Source organism: Pygocentrus nattereri, chromosome 20 (genome assembly GCF_015220715.1).
Source record: "Pygocentrus nattereri isolate fPygNat1 chromosome 20, fPygNat1.pri, whole genome shotgun sequence".
NCBI lineage: Eukaryota > Metazoa > Chordata > Actinopteri > Characiformes > Serrasalmidae > Pygocentrus > Pygocentrus nattereri.
In genome coordinates this window covers 14,673,832-14,689,503 of record NC_051230.1, presented here as the reverse complement: position 1 = coordinate 14,689,503, position 15,672 = coordinate 14,673,832, and the positions used below count along the sequence as shown (strand labels likewise).

At 40.0% G+C, this 15,672-nt stretch overlaps 1 protein-coding gene across 2 annotated transcripts in view; it reads left to right on the top strand.

Annotated features, from left to right (window-relative positions):
• The first annotated feature begins 12,234 nt into the window (after positions 1–12,234).
• The window catches only part of mamdc2a (MAM domain containing 2a), a 31,292-nt gene continuing 27,854 nt past the window's right edge, over positions 12,235–15,672 (top strand). Inside the window, exons 1-2 of one of the 2 annotated variants that reach the window (XM_017690971.2) lie at positions 12,235–12,668; positions 13,070–13,195. In XM_017690971.2, the coding sequence (XP_017546460.1) occupies positions 12,626–12,668; positions 13,070–13,195 (169 nt within the window). In that variant the 5' untranslated portion in view covers positions 12,235–12,625. The remainder of the gene's footprint in view (positions 12,669–13,069; positions 13,196–15,672) is intronic. The other variant, XM_017690970.2, reaches the window with a different exon arrangement.

Sequence of the window (15,672 nt, the reverse complement as noted above, 5' to 3'; positions counted from 1 at the left end):
TTATTTAGTCATCTAGCAATACAAAGTTGCAGTGACATTGCCTTCTCTTGCAATATGTTTTTAATTCCCCTGCATTTGCAAAACATTTGCAAAGGAACACAAAATTACCTTTCTCTGTAGAAACATCTGACAAGTATAACAAATTGAAGAAATTGGTGAATATTGATTGAGTAATTAGGAAGTAATGCCCAATTTAATCATCAGAATTCATAATATGTACATACACCTATCTTTGTTTACAAATCGATTTTGACTGCTCCAACGTGACAATGCAGCTTTAACTAAGCGGAGATAAGCGAGTTTTATTTTGGGAAAATCCAGGGTCATACAACCAACACAGAGAGATCGCAGGACAGACATGATGAACAGAACACAGGATACAATCAAAGACTAGAAAGTCAAACATCAAACAAACAAAACATCCATTAAACAAAGACCAACAAACATAAGGGGCAAACACAGGGCTTAAATACAAAACAAGGATAATGAAGGATAGGCGGAAAACAGGTGGCAATGATCAGGGGTGGAGTCAGAGAACAGGGGGACAAGACTTAGACTCAAAACAAAGAAGCACGTTGACGATAAAAAGTAAACAAAAAGCACATGGAGGAGAGAGAGGAGCCAATTGTGACAGCAGCGTCTATGTGCGTAGATCCTGTGTAGGTTTATGACGAGATCTTTGAGATATTAATTTAGGGTGGTTAGGTGTAAAAAATGTTTTCTTTACAGCAGTAGTAATAGGAACCAGGGGCCCCAACATCTGCATCACAAATAAAGGCATATTTTTTTAATATCCAAAACCATCAGTGAACCTGCACATGTCTTTTAAGTGCTTATATGTAATGTTGATAGTCTTAGGCTAAAACCTAAAATCTTCAGGTAAATTAATTATTTCTGTGAGATAGCTTTGGAGACATTAAATGGCAGATGTCTGGTTCCTATCAACACCACTGTGAACAATTCTGACCCAGTAAGTTTCCTAGAGCATTACTACAGCATTTCACACCAAACCACGCCAAATGACTGTTTACATCTTAATGCAATTATTAAGATACGTAGACAGTTTGAAAAATCCATGTCAATCCCATTTAATATTTAGTCAAGTAATGCTGCTGACAGAGGCTGGTCAAAAAGGAGTTCTTAGCTGGGTTTAAACAGTGTCTGGAAGCGCAGCCTGGAATGTTTGGATATTAATGTTAGCATTACTGCTGGGACAGAGCTGCTCAGAAGGTCACATGATGCTCTTTTAGAAGGTAAATACTGCAGACCTCCAATCAGCAATGGATTTATGACTGCAGTTGATGCTGCAAGTAAGAATGACTTGGAGCTGTTTCTCAGGCTGCACAGAGATACACTGAATTATCTGGTTTAATGTGTTGACTCAGTTTTACTATGGGCAATAATTGTGCTGGTGTAATATGTTTTATTGACAAATTACATGTTTTATTCTATGTTATATATTTTTATGTGTACGCATTTTTATCACTTGAATAAGTCTTGATCTCCCAGTGTCTGACAAGTATCACCTAATATGCCTAAGGATTATCTGTCTGGTCATATCATGGTTTAACTTTGGCTTTCAGGACATGTCCTGAGTCTGAAAGCGTAAATAACTTCCAGTATTAATCAAAGACTAGCTCAGAACGGAATACAAGACAGATAAAAGTCTTGATCTGTGATAAAGATTTTGAACTAAATTTAATCTGCTTTTTATAGAAATGAAATCTCTTTGTAGCCAGAGTAACCAGATAGCTGGGAAGCTGATAAGAGCCAGGTGTAGTCCATAAACCTGACTATCATTTCTTTGCATTCTCAGAACTTTGCTCTGCACTCCTGAGCTTTGGCTTCATAGGTGGCTTCAGTGCCTCAGTCCATATCCTGAACTGACCCTGACTTCACAGATTATGTACTTCAATTCATTGCGTAGTAAGTTGCAAGGTAGAGGCAGTGCCTCAGTCTGAATCTTGTTTTGTTGTGTTACATTGTGCCTGATTGAATTATTTATTTACAGCTCTTCGTTTATACAGCCCTTCACTTTGTAAAACCTTCTGAGGCTTTGTTTTAGTAGGAATTCAGGGCATCAACTTGCCATTTTACTACGTACAACACATGACAATAAACTGTTAAATTCTTGGGGCTGGTTTCCCAGACATGGATTAAACCTAGATTTGGACTACATAGCAGTGGCATGCTGATGAATTACCATAAGAAATATTTTTAGTGTAGCGCACAGTTTCTATTTTTTTTATATAGAGTTTAACACATAAAGAAAATAAAATATAAAATGTGCTGTAACTTGTATTTTGTTGTATTTTTTCTCCAATAGGTTACATTCAGCTAGTAAACAGAAATAGTACATAAAAATGTGCCTACGTGTGCCTCTGTAGAGCATGTGTCAATTTATTTTCACTTAACAAAACATGTAATCTGACTAGCTGCCACATTTGCACTCAAGTGTACGCACAGTCATTGTATGAAAGTCAAGCTTCTGTGCTACATTCTGCATGCTATGATATGTGCATCCCCTTCAATTTCATCCAGAATGATTTATTTTAACAGCATCCTATAGTGAGGTCATCATAGGCCAGATCATAGAAGCTTGTTATTATGCAGCACTTCTATACACATTACAGCCATGGCTAGCGCTGGGTGGACCGCCCTACTCACAACCCCATGGCACACTGCTGTGAAGTGCTGCCAACGAGAGCAAAATAAACTCGGAAGAAAGACATCTGCTCAGGATTTCGACATTCTCAGATATATAATACAATGACTTCATATTCATAATTCATATTCAAATTTCCTTTGACCTGATCATGAAATGATCTTATTCTCCAAATGTCTAGAGCATTAGATAAAAAAGCACAGAAACTGTACTAGTGAAACCATTTACATTAAAATGTGCAAAAAAGTGAGCTGACCACAAGAGAAAAAAAATCCCACAGTTTTGAAACTTGTAACATGGACTTCAGTTTCAATAACACTTCAGAAAAATACAAATCTACAAAATTACTACTACATTATAGTAACAAGGAACAATCAGACGTATTTTTACAGCTTTGTCTTCTCAGTCTTAGACTTTCAGGCTAATATTCATATTAAATTTGGAATATTCCAGCCACATACCATCATTTTCCACGACTCTTGATTTCACTCATACACCCAAAAGATTTTAAAACAATAACACTGATGAGGGGACGGAAAGTTTCATACTTTCCTTGCTAAGCCTCCCGGCAACATGATGAATGCTAACAAGTCAGTATGCTTTTGCCATTAGCAAGTTTTAAAATCTTACTTCCAGGCTACAGAGGGACAATTTCCTCATATCCTGTTTGGTGTGACTTAGTAGATGCAAGGCTCAGAGCTTTTTTGGCTACCGTGCTATCCATCATCCACCAATCCTCCTGTTCCAGCTCCAAGAGCTCCAAGGCCTCCAAGCTAAACACATGCTAGCTGCAGGACTAAACTCCTCACAGAGAACTGCTTAAAAGAGAGGGCTTCCTGACAGAGGGGAAATTTACAGAACACCATCCAAACATAGCCTGCGTATGGCAGGGATTGGAGAAAGGGAGAGAGAGCGCGCGAGAGAGAGAGAGAGAGAGAGAGAGAGAGAGAGAGAGAAGGAGCGAGTGAAAGAGAGAAAAGAGAGAATGATGAATCAGTATGACACAATATAATATGGCAAATTTTTATTTGACTGCACACCAACACTATTTGTAATAAATGAAACTCAGTTACTTTTCTAACTGACTGTGTACACGGTGTTTTCCAGTGTAGCTATGTAACCATGTGAAGATCCGTCAGCTTACTGCACAGGCTTGCACAATCATGAATCTGGTTACTACTGGAACTACACAGAATAACAGCCATATGAAAATATGAGTTATGTTTTGTTTTAAGCCCCAGTTGCGTAAATCACAGGTGGGCCGCAGTATTATCAGAGCTAGTAGTTGCATTATTCGCTTCTAAAAGAAGCATTGCTTTTTCACAAGTCATGGTGCTTTATTGTCCAGGTGTTGTCAGCCACAGCCGTGCCGTACGTAAACAGAGTTTTCCTCAAACAGTTCACTCTCTAACCAGCTCATGTCTTCCACTCTCTCTCTGCTTTCACCCCCAACCAGTTTCTAGCCCCACCAGTCACTGCAAAATGAACCAAGTGCAATAAATGCTAGAAAACACATAACCTAAGACTAATATGGCAAAACATTTCTTGTACACACTTCAATAGTATATATATAAGTTAAGTGATACTTTATTAAGCCCACAAATGGGGAAATTCCACCTCCACATTTAACTCATCCGTGAAGTGAAACACCACATACACACTAGTGAATAGACACTAGGGGGCAGTGAGCACACTTGCCTGGAGCGGTGGGCAGGCTTATCCACGGTGCCCGGGGAGCAATTGGGGGTTAGGTGACTTGCTCAAGGACACCTCAGTCATGTGCTGTCAGCCCTGGGGATTGAACCAGCAATCTTCTGGTTACAGGGCCAGTTCTCTAACCTCCTCCAGCCCACGACAGCCCTCAGTCGTGCCCTCTATATATATGCTTGCAGGGACTTGTAAGGCATAATAGCTCTCTTAATCACCCTGTTTTTTTTTCTCATTTAGCACTATTTTACCATTATCAACATATAAAAGAAGACTTGGTAGGTTAACTGGTCATCATTTGTGTTGAAGACATAGTAAACCCTTCAGAATCACACAGCGGAGTTTAGCCTGATCAATTCAGACTTAGTAGCAGAACTCCTAAATAAAATGGTTGCGTTGTAATTCTCAGAGCTACCACACAAGCAAAAAGCTAATATCTTAGCCTTGAGCTAATGATAGCCATGAGATAACACATTAGCCACAATACAATGATATGTTACAATATAAGAAGTTATGTTATGATAGAGTATGATACACGTTATACCTTAGAAGAAACCTCTTCATGCCATGGGGCTAAACTGTAAAAACAACCTGTTTTGATTTCACTGTTTTTGTGAAGTCACACAAACAAGCACACGTACACATACAGTATCCACCTTTTCAGCCTACAGCAGTTTAGCTTCATTCATTAATGCTGAAGAGTGTTTCAGCCCGGACTGCTTTTTGAATGAAGCACAACACAGAATGGCCTATTAGAATAGAGATCATTTACATATATCAGGCTTAAAGGCACAGTAACAAAGACAGCCTGTTTGGATAAAAATAAGGTTATAAAGGGGTCATATAAAATGAATAATGATACAAAACCACACAAACAATATTAACAGAACTCCTGGGAAATAAAATAAATTACAAGAATAATATAGGTTGTTGGCCCTTTAATATAGAGTGGAACCATCCATCTATTTATATTACCCCTCACCGTTTATAACAACATTCAGACCTTTATCTTTTTCCCCTCATCCACACCAGCTGTACACATGCACATGTACACTCACACGCCTCAAGCTGGATGAGCATGGAACTCATCACCAGATGGGAGTGATGCCCAAAGCAATCTGAGGCAAAACATCTGCGCCCCACATCTCTGATACAGCCACAGATATCTGAATCAGAACAATAGAAACAGCATCATACTCAACAGGGAAATTACTCATGATGACACCTCCACAAAAACGTAAGTCACAAACAGCATCCTCCCTCACGTTAGGGTTAATGATGGTGAACAATCCATTAAAAAACAGCTAAAGTCTTGTCTTAAATTCCAATGATGTAAGTCTAAGCCGCACTTTTTTATGAGATCTGTGTGGTGGCTATGGTGAGCCGAGAGGAGAGAGACTGTGTCAATAATAACTGCAGGGCAGTGGTCTCAGTGTGGTCAACGAGTCATGGAAAGTATCTGCTGAAGCATGAAGGGGAAACCTCCCTGATTTACACATCCTAATCTGACACACTAAATCAGTATTCCGGCCTGCAGCTGCTGAAATGGAGAGACTTGGGCCTCTGGGGGGCGACGGGCAACTCAAGCTCCAACATCAATATAGAAACAGGTGTGCATGTCTGAGCAGGGAGACACATTCACATTAATGAGGCATTTGAAAGTGCAGTTTTATCTGTTCCAAATTCAGCTGAAAAGAAATGGTTTAAAAATCTAATTTACATTTACATGATTCCCCCTTACCCACAATGTAGTTGATTAGCCAAGGCACATTTAGTGTCTTAGCCACTCTCCATGAAACTATGGAGCCCTTAAGGGGGCGTGGTTAAATAAGAATCCCTTGTATTGTTCCCTTGCAAATGGGAGTGGGAATGCGAAAATATTGAGACGGAATGCAAAACATTGCGATGGAATGCAAATATTTTCTAAGGGAATGTTGGCATTTTTTTTGTAATGTCTCTTTAGGGCCTCCATATATAACCACCTATACAACCTGAGACATACCTGTCATAATCATAACAGCTCTAGTGGGTAATTACATTTAGGATGTTTTAAATCTTGCTGCATCTGTTGGTATCTGTGGCTCGGTCACTGTCTTGGTTAAAATTAAGATGAGTCAGAGTGGCAGGAACCAAGAGTCAGAATCGACTTCCGAGAACCTGGAGTTGTGCATCACTACTAACGGGTAATGGCAGCTTTAAAGAAAGAGTTGCTTAAAAACAGAGACATACAAAGTAACTAACGTGACTGACATGCCTGTTACGCACTCGAAATATCTAAACTAGCGCTGACATCAACACACTAAGTAGCTAACACCATGGTGAACATAGCACTGATTTAAAAAGACAGATTTCTACAATATGTGTGGCTTTATGCTTCTCCGCCTGTACCTGACACTCAGTGTAAACATACTGAAAGAGTTTAAATGAAATGACTTTATTAACGTGAGTCATTTCTGTAGGATTTAAAATAGAATCCTGTCATGAAGGTTAAGGTTTCTACAGACAGATCGATAAAAAACGATCTTAGGCAGCGCATAAGCATTCATACAGCATCCCAACAATAAAGGTTAGGAAAGGTTAGGAGAAATCCAGTTTAGATCTGGAGTGTCTAATATGGGTATGATACCAACTACAGAATCACAACACAACTTCACTTCCTTCCTCAGAAGGATGTATGAAGCAGATGGTTAACATGTGAATTTGACTTGCCTCTGTTTGGCTGCTTCTTGAAAGATATGGCCACCATTCAGAAAAATACAGCATGGAATGGAGGTAAGGGAAATGCACATCCTGCTTTTGCTTTGCTTTGTACATAGATCACACAGACACACATCAGGCAGATTTTTTTTTACATTCACCGTCAAGTTTACCATTTTTCATGGACGGAAAAGGTAAAAGGTCACATTACATATCACATATGGCAAACTCCTGTATCATATAGAATCCTGAGTTTCCCACTAGGAAATATGACTTTGTTCACTGTTCATGGGCAATTTAATAGTCAGACAGCTGGTATTTCCCATATTCTGATTTTGTCCATTATGGTACAGGTAGCTTTAAGCTTCCAGTACTTGTTAGCTACAATAGCCTCACAGCTCCAGTGCAAAGCTAAGGAATCAAACTTAAGACTTCAAGCACTTCTTGCCTGACCATCTATGCTAAAATATTATTAACAGATACAATAACACCGTTCATTAGACCAATTATTATTTAGCTATTAATCTTAAGGTTTATTAAACATTAACTGATATAAATGATGACACTACTGTGAAGCTAATATGTAAGGTATGCAGAGAAACAGAGAGGACAACATATCCCCTTTTAAACAGCGTAGCCTGCCTGCAGAGTTTGGTAAACTGGACATTTTTGCCATAGCTGGACAAAAGTAAAGAACACAGGCCTACTGAGCCTTGATCACTTGCAGCCGGGTGGGCTGTAAAACAATTCTGTTGAGGCCCATTGGTGAGGTTTGGAGGTCCTGGGGCCACAAGATCATTCAGAACAACGCGATTTGTTTAAAACCTGTCTTGAGTGGACACACTGATATGTTTACATTCTGAGAGAATGGCCTAGCACACTTGAGCAAGTCCATTAATGATAATGCCTCACTTTTACACTTGAAAGCAAACAGGGCCTGTGGAATGTGGGTGTTTTTAGACAGAGCCGATGTAGGTGGCATGAACCATTTACTGCAGGTTCTCATTCCCAGCAATTAAAAAGGGAAAAGATTCTTTTTCCATTTAACATATACTCAAGGGGAATTCCACTAACCTTTTCAAAATTTCTGCATAATTTTATTGTTAAGATGTTAAAAAAATTTCAGAGAGGTTTGATGTGAAATGCTTCCTCCTTATACTAGAGATAGGAACCAGATGTCTGAATGTCTTTAAAGTCTCCCACAGAAAGTTATTACATATATGACCCCTTGCCAGGGTCAACCAAAGAAGTTGAGTCCACGTGTTCAGTGTGATATCCAGAGGTTGGCTTCAAAAAATAGACGCATGAGTGCTGCCAGCATTGCTGCAGAGGTTGAAGAAGTGAGAGGTCAGCCTGTTGGTGCTCAGACCAAATGCTGCATGAACTCGGTCTGCATGGCCATCATCCACCTTGGCCACCGTGCTATAGCTCAGTTTCAGGGTATTAACAATCATCTTATAGCCTAGGCCATCTATATGGAGAGCAACAATTCTATATCTCACATCCTCAGAGAGTTCTTTGCCATGAGGTTCTATGTTGAATATCCAGTGGCCAGTATGTGTGAATTGTACCCAAAACACCAAATTTAACAGCCCTGCTCCCCATTCACACCTGGAACTTTGTAACTCTAACAAGTCACATGACACCAGCCAGGGACAACGACACAATTGGGCACAATTTGGACATGTTCACTTGTGTTGCCAGCTTTTTAGACATTAATGGCTGTGTGTTATTTTCAGAGGACAGTAAATCTATACTGCTATACAAACTGTACACCGACTACTTTAAGTTAAATCCAAGTTTCATTTCTATAGTGTTGTCCCATGAAAATATATAATAAGATATTTGCAGAAATGTGAGGGGTGTACCCAGTTTTTAGGAACCATCCACTGAATTGTTCTTTAGGGAAACAAATGTGGTTCTTCTAAGCCATTGATTCAAATAACCCATTTTTGGCACCTTTATTTTTAAAACAGTAATATACAGTTTCATAAGTTTCTGTGGGGCAAACGGAGCACAAGCAGACAGGATATGATGTTAAGCTTCATTGCTAACCGATCTAGCATATTTCCTGAAACAAATCAACTGCTTTTTTCCTTTGCTGGATCTCTTCACAAGCTACTCAGGGCATGCATCTTCTGTGGTGATTCTCTGAGACCATGCCAGCTGCTAGATTCAGCTTAACACTCCTGTAAAAGCTAAATGCTGTGGTTTGTTCCATGACCTCATTCAAACTGTTACTGACTTGTAAAGAAGTGACTAAAGTAGCAGCTAGTACTTAAAGCATTTTTATCTCAAACTGAGATCTGACACACAGAGAAGCGATTGGCTGATGGAGAGAACGCGTCCTGGTCAGATGAACGAAGTGGACTGATGAACAAAGTGACTCTGGACACAATGAACTTATTAACTTATCATTAATTCTTGCTTGATTAAGTCATTGTTTCAGGGTTCCTACACTCAAACGGCACTCTTTGTTCTAAATGTAATTAAATGCACCCTATCTGTTAGGGTTGCTTTCCTAGATGTCTTTCAGACCTGGTCTTATTTCAATTGCGATTCACCACTGAAAATAGACTTAGAGACACTAGAGACAAACTTGCATAATTTCCCTTTATCCCAGTGCAATGTAACTTAAAAGTAGTGTAAGTCTACGTCACCAAAAATCTTACTGGACAGCAGAGATTTCTATTGTATAGTCTCATCACTTCAGTACAAAAGTGAAACAGCAAACATGCCTTGCCAGTCAACTACGTTTTGGGAAAAGGGAAAACTGTAAACTTAATTTCTTATTCTTTTAAAAGCAAAACAGCTCACATGGAAAGAATTCAGTGAGGCTCTTGATCATTTATTCCACTCTGAATGTTTTATGTTTATGTTGTTATAAACTTATCCTCGCCCCAGATCTCAACTGGCACAGACACATATGTCTTGAGACTAGCTTGAAACTTCAATATTCAATGCAGCATTAGGGATACATTACTGGGCAGTGCATCATTCTATTGTTGATTTTTTATGTTTTGCATAAACTACGTTGTTTTCCTTTTCCTGTAAAGTTACACTTTATACTTACACTTAAAAAATATGGTTCTTCAGGGGGTCACGATTGGCCCCTCCCAGTCCTGTCCATGTGTTCATGGTTTGGTTTAGCCCCCTCGTTTCATGACTCCGCCCCTGATGGTTTCCACCTGTTTTCCACCTGTCCCTCGTTTTCTATGTGTATTTAAGCCTTGTGTTTGCCCCTTGTCTTTGCCGGTCTTTGTTTGCTTTGTTAGTTGTTATATGCTCTGTTGGATGTTCTGTATTGCTTGTTTTGTTGTAGTCTGGTTTATGTCATGTCTGCCCCCTGATCTATCCGTTTTGGCTCCATGACCCTGGACTGTCTCAACCCTGATTTTGGATTTGCCCATAATAAATCTCGCTTATCTCAGCATGTGCGTCCGCCTCCACACTCCACGTCCACTCCCCGTCATACAGGGGTTCTTTAGTAAAGAAAATTGTTCTTTGTTTTATATGGTTCTATATAGAACCTTTTCAAAAAGGGTTCCATATAGCACCAAAAAGGGTAACAATAGAAGAACCCTTTTTGGTGCTACACAGAACCCTGTTCAAAAAGGTTTTATATAGAACCATCTACATCACATAATCCATCACTCTGAAGATCCATTTAACAATGCAAAGACCCCTTCAATTACGCAAAGGGTTCTTTGAATGTTCATGATTCTATATAGAACATTTTTCTTTACTAAAGAACCTTTGAAATGCCATCAATTATTAGTGTAACATAATAGAGACAAGGATTTGTTCCAACAGCGACAATATGATGTCTATGCCTACTTAACACTCTTTTATAACAACCCAACGAGCAGTCTAGGCTCACATACATGTAAAAGCAATGCTACTTCAATTATATAACGACTCAAGCAGAATTAAAATGTGTTTAGTAAAACAATAATTAGAGTAGGAGCACAAATATTACAGGGCAAAAACCTCTTCCAGTACTGTAGAACAGCAGTGGAGTATCTTAGTACATCCAGCATCTGCTAGCATAAGAACTGAAGTTTGTTAGGAGCTGTTCTTCTCTTTATCCTTAGAAAAAAACTTCTATCTCGAAAATGGTAACTTTACAGGAGAAGGAAATAACCTTCTTTACTTTTAATGTAAGTCAATGGAACCAGACAGATTTTGGACCATTTATTTTGGTCCACTCATCATGAAATTTACACACAATGTAAAAGACAACAGGCATTTTACATTATCTCAAAAACTGATAAACGGAGATACGACAACAGGGACATACTTTTATAAGTTTCCAAGGGGCAAAAGGATGACAAGCAGACGGGAGATGGTGTTATGCTTTACTGCTAACTCATCTAGCAAATCTGCTGAAACAACAAGCCTAAAGTCACATGCCCAGTTCCAAGCATCAGCTAGACCCCTCTACCCCCCTACATTGGCCTGTGGAGCAGTGGAACTGTGTTCTCTAGAGCGGTGGAGCTCTATCCAGCAACTCTGGGATGAGCTGGGGTGGCTTTTGTGATTCAGAACTATTATCCAACACCAATATCTGACATGCAATCAAATCCTCACAGCAATTATCCAGCACCTAATGTAGTCTTCTTGGAAGCTGTTACTGCAGTCAAGGGGGAAAAACTCTGTATTATACCCTTGATTTCAGAAGAAATCTCGAAGAGGTGGGCAATATGATAAGTCTTATCATTATTGTGATATATTATGTCTCAATAAGCTTTTCTGAGCATATTGTGGATATTGTCGGTACTTAAAAGTGACTTTCCAACTGCACATCTGATTAAGAAGTGCATAATTCATCCTGTTTAATTGGATTTAGTACAGCATAGAATGGGAAATGTTGAATAATGTTGGTCTGTTCTAACTTTTTAGATGTGAGAAAATATTGTGATACATCGTGTATCGTAAAAACGTCCTGAAGTATTGTGATATTACATTTAGCTGTATCGCCCACCTCAGGTGTCTACAGGACATATAGTGTATATACTTTTGTAGCGGTCATAAATATAACCATTTTAGATTCTTTAATAAGGAATGTACATAATTTCACGTGTTGTGGCACAGTGTTATTGTCTTCAATGTAACTACAAATCAATGGCAAAGAAGCTCTCCCTTAGTAGACCAACAGGTGTGCCCAAATTTTTGGCTGGTGTTGTGTATCACGCATGATGGGACACGTCCTGCGGCTGAAGTAGGCTACACTAAAAGATCCAAATCGGACATCATGATACCACCCTGGTCGCATGACCAAAACAATCCTCCAGTGGGAACCTCATTTGCTGAGTGTGCCCATCCTGTGGCTGCTCCCAATTACCAAACGCTGACCCTCCTCCTTCCTGCTCTGGACAGCCTGCCAAGCACTCTGACTCCACTGTGCTAAAACGATGGGGACTTGATGCTCGCAGCAATTAAAGGAGTGTCTCTCTCCGTGCAGGAGTGGCCGTCCTTCTCCAGCACTCCAATGTCCGACCAGTCTTCAGGCTGTCTGATCTCAGCGCTGCTCCAACGCTCCTGCATCTGTCTGCCATGACTGCTCCTCTTCATCTCCCATCTCTCTCTGCTCTGCTGGGTAAGGAGCCGCTTTTTCCAATCAAAACAAGACAATCCAAAAAAAGACTAACGGTTTGTGTTAGCACTTTACCTCAGACTCGCGGGTGTGTTTCAGCTCGTCAACGTGGACGTCTTTTCACCTTTTTTCTGTCACTAATTCTGGTGAATCCTCGCGAAGCTGAAGTCGAATTCCCCCGTTCCACCTTAAATGGTGCAGCAGTTACACTCTGGCGCCTCAGCAGTTACATACTGGCGCTTGCACCATTTAAGGTGGAACGGGAACATTCGAAAGATGAAGCTGGCGAACAAGAAGCCAACTTCAGCCTCGCTGAATCCTTGAATCCTCGACGTTCGTGTCGAATGCCTGACAGGAGAAGTTTTATTAGGGCTGAAGAGTTCTTGTCTTTCCGTGTTTCTCAGCTGCAGTGCTGCTGGTGCTGGTGAAGGCTCAGCTCCAGCTGCTGCCCGGTTCCTGCAACTTCGACCAGGACTCATGCGGCTACACGTCGGATCCAACTTATGCTTCGTGGGCTGTAAACAATGAAGGTAAAAGCAGCATCATGCTCTGGTACCAGTAAATCAGCTTATACCTCAGACTAGCTGTTAAAACTTGAAAAGAAACTGGTTTGTTCTTTATCTGTGCTTCTCTGAAGAGAGAGAGAGAGAGAGAGAGAGAGAGAGAGAGAGAGAGAGAGAGAGAGAGAGAGAGAGATGATGACTGTGGAGCTAATTTGCAGTCATTGAAGTGCAGCAGTTGCTGAAGTTTGAGGTTAGTGAGGTTTCTAGGTTAAAGGGCCCATGGAAAACCAAATATTCCTTGCTTTTTTGAGATATAAGTTTGATATTTAATTGTTGTTGAAGTTTCAAAATATATTATTCACTGTCCAGTCCATATATGGAAAGTAGGCTGCAAAAGTAGTCTATTTTGAATTCACTGTTATTTGTGGTACTGTGAAAAGCCATGCATTCCAGCTCACAGCAGTTTAGCCCCACTCATTCATACTGAAGTTATAAGGAGTGTTTCCACCTCCTCTGGGTGGGACGTGATCTCATAAGGACAATATAAGTCTGGGACCAAGTAGTTAAAATTGTTTGGTTTGCTGTCTGTAGGACGGTATTGCTGAGTGCTCTGTAAGCTGGTTGGACTGGTTGGCCACTCACATTTAGCCCAAGCTTTCTAATGGTCATCCCCAGATGTTCTTTTTTAGAGATCACATCTGGCCCTGTGAGACTAGTTCAGCCCAGACTGCTTTTTGAATGTGCTGCAATACAGGGCAGCCAATCAGAACAGAGGTAATTTACATATTCAAATCTTAAAGGCAAGGTATCAAAATGACTTGTATAATTCTAAGCGAGAAGAGAGGTTAGATACAGTCTGGCATAAAATGGCATAAACCTTCACACATATGATAGATAATGTCATTATTAAAAAGAATGAAAAACTTTTTAACAGCTCTAGAAGTAACATAAATGGTTTTAAAAATGAAATATATGAAAAATGTAGGGTAGTGGTCCTTTAATCCATGATGTTTTTGATGGGCCAGTGAACCCCATTCATTCTGCATATGGGAATCAACGTATCTCCTCACCACTCTACTATGAGCCCTGTATGTCCACTCATGTATGACATGTACATGTATGACATAAATACCTGACCTCACTAGTGTGCTTGTGGCTGAATACAGTCAAATCCTCACAGCAACGTTCCAACATCTAGTGTACAGCATTGCCAGAAGAGTAGATGCTGTTTCTGCAGCAAAGGGGGACAAACTCCCTATTGATACAAATGCTGGATGAGCAGATGTCCACAAACATTTGGACATGTACTTATTTATTGTACTTTGCCTGCAAATTACATTATCAGCTGCTTCCATGTGTCTAAACTTGGTGTCTTGTGGTCAGAAGGCCAAAGCACTGTTTGTTTTTTGTCTTCTTTTCTAATGGACCTGCTATTTCATGACTTAGGAACTTTTTGGTGTATGAAATTGCTGACACTTAAAGAGGAAGCAGTTCTGCTAAGACTTATGGTCTCAATCAGCTCTCACAGTGACTCTTATGTTTTGAGTTTCAAAGTCTCACTGAATGACATGGTCTGTGTATTTTTACTAAGGCCTCAGAAGCTGTAACTAAATGACACGGATGCATTGTTTTCCATGAACGCCTATAGGTAGCTGTGCATTTTTGCATAGTCTTTCAATGAATTAATGAAAAAGACAATGACGGGCTTGGTGCACTAAAAGTGCCTTACAGTATTAGGTTGCTTAGCTAAATGTCATTCAGCAGGCTGCTACTGAGCTTCATAGCACTTACAGGGCCCATAAGGAGTGATCTTAGGTCAGACTGCTTTTTAAATAAGGCACAACACAAAGCAGCCAATCAGAAAAGAGCTCATTTACACATGAAAGTCTTAAAGGCCCAGTAGCAAAAATAGCCTGCTTAAATCTAAAGCTTAAAGGAATGATGGAAAAATATGTAAAACCATACAAATATTATGGTGGACATGAGGGGAAATAATAAAATACAAGAAAAATGTAAAAAAAAAGGACATTTATGCCACAGTTTCTGCCACTTTCTTTGAACCAAGACTTTTTTTTTATTAAAGTGCAGGTCTTGTAAGTAGCAGCAGTCTATTCTTCAATATGTCAGAGAAGATTGTGTACACATCCAAAAATAAGTGATGCTATAATTGCTAGCATGCCAAAAACCCATACTGTCAGCAGTAGCTGTTGGAAAGCTGTGTGGCCTGAACTGTTATGCAACAGAGTGATATTTTACTCGTGGAGAAAAGTAGGCGAAGACAGGGGCATGTCCAGCACATCTAGCTCAGAATCAACCCATAGTAGGTAATGTGGCCACATGTCAGGTAATCACCAAGGCCAACAATGTCACCTCAGGCTCAGCCCTTTGCATGTGGAATGGTTGCACTGCATTTCCCGCAGCGGGTCGTTAAATAGCAGCATAACCCAGACTGGCCCATGACTGTGTCTCTGTTTGGTTTCTCTAGCAACCCCAGGCCGGACACT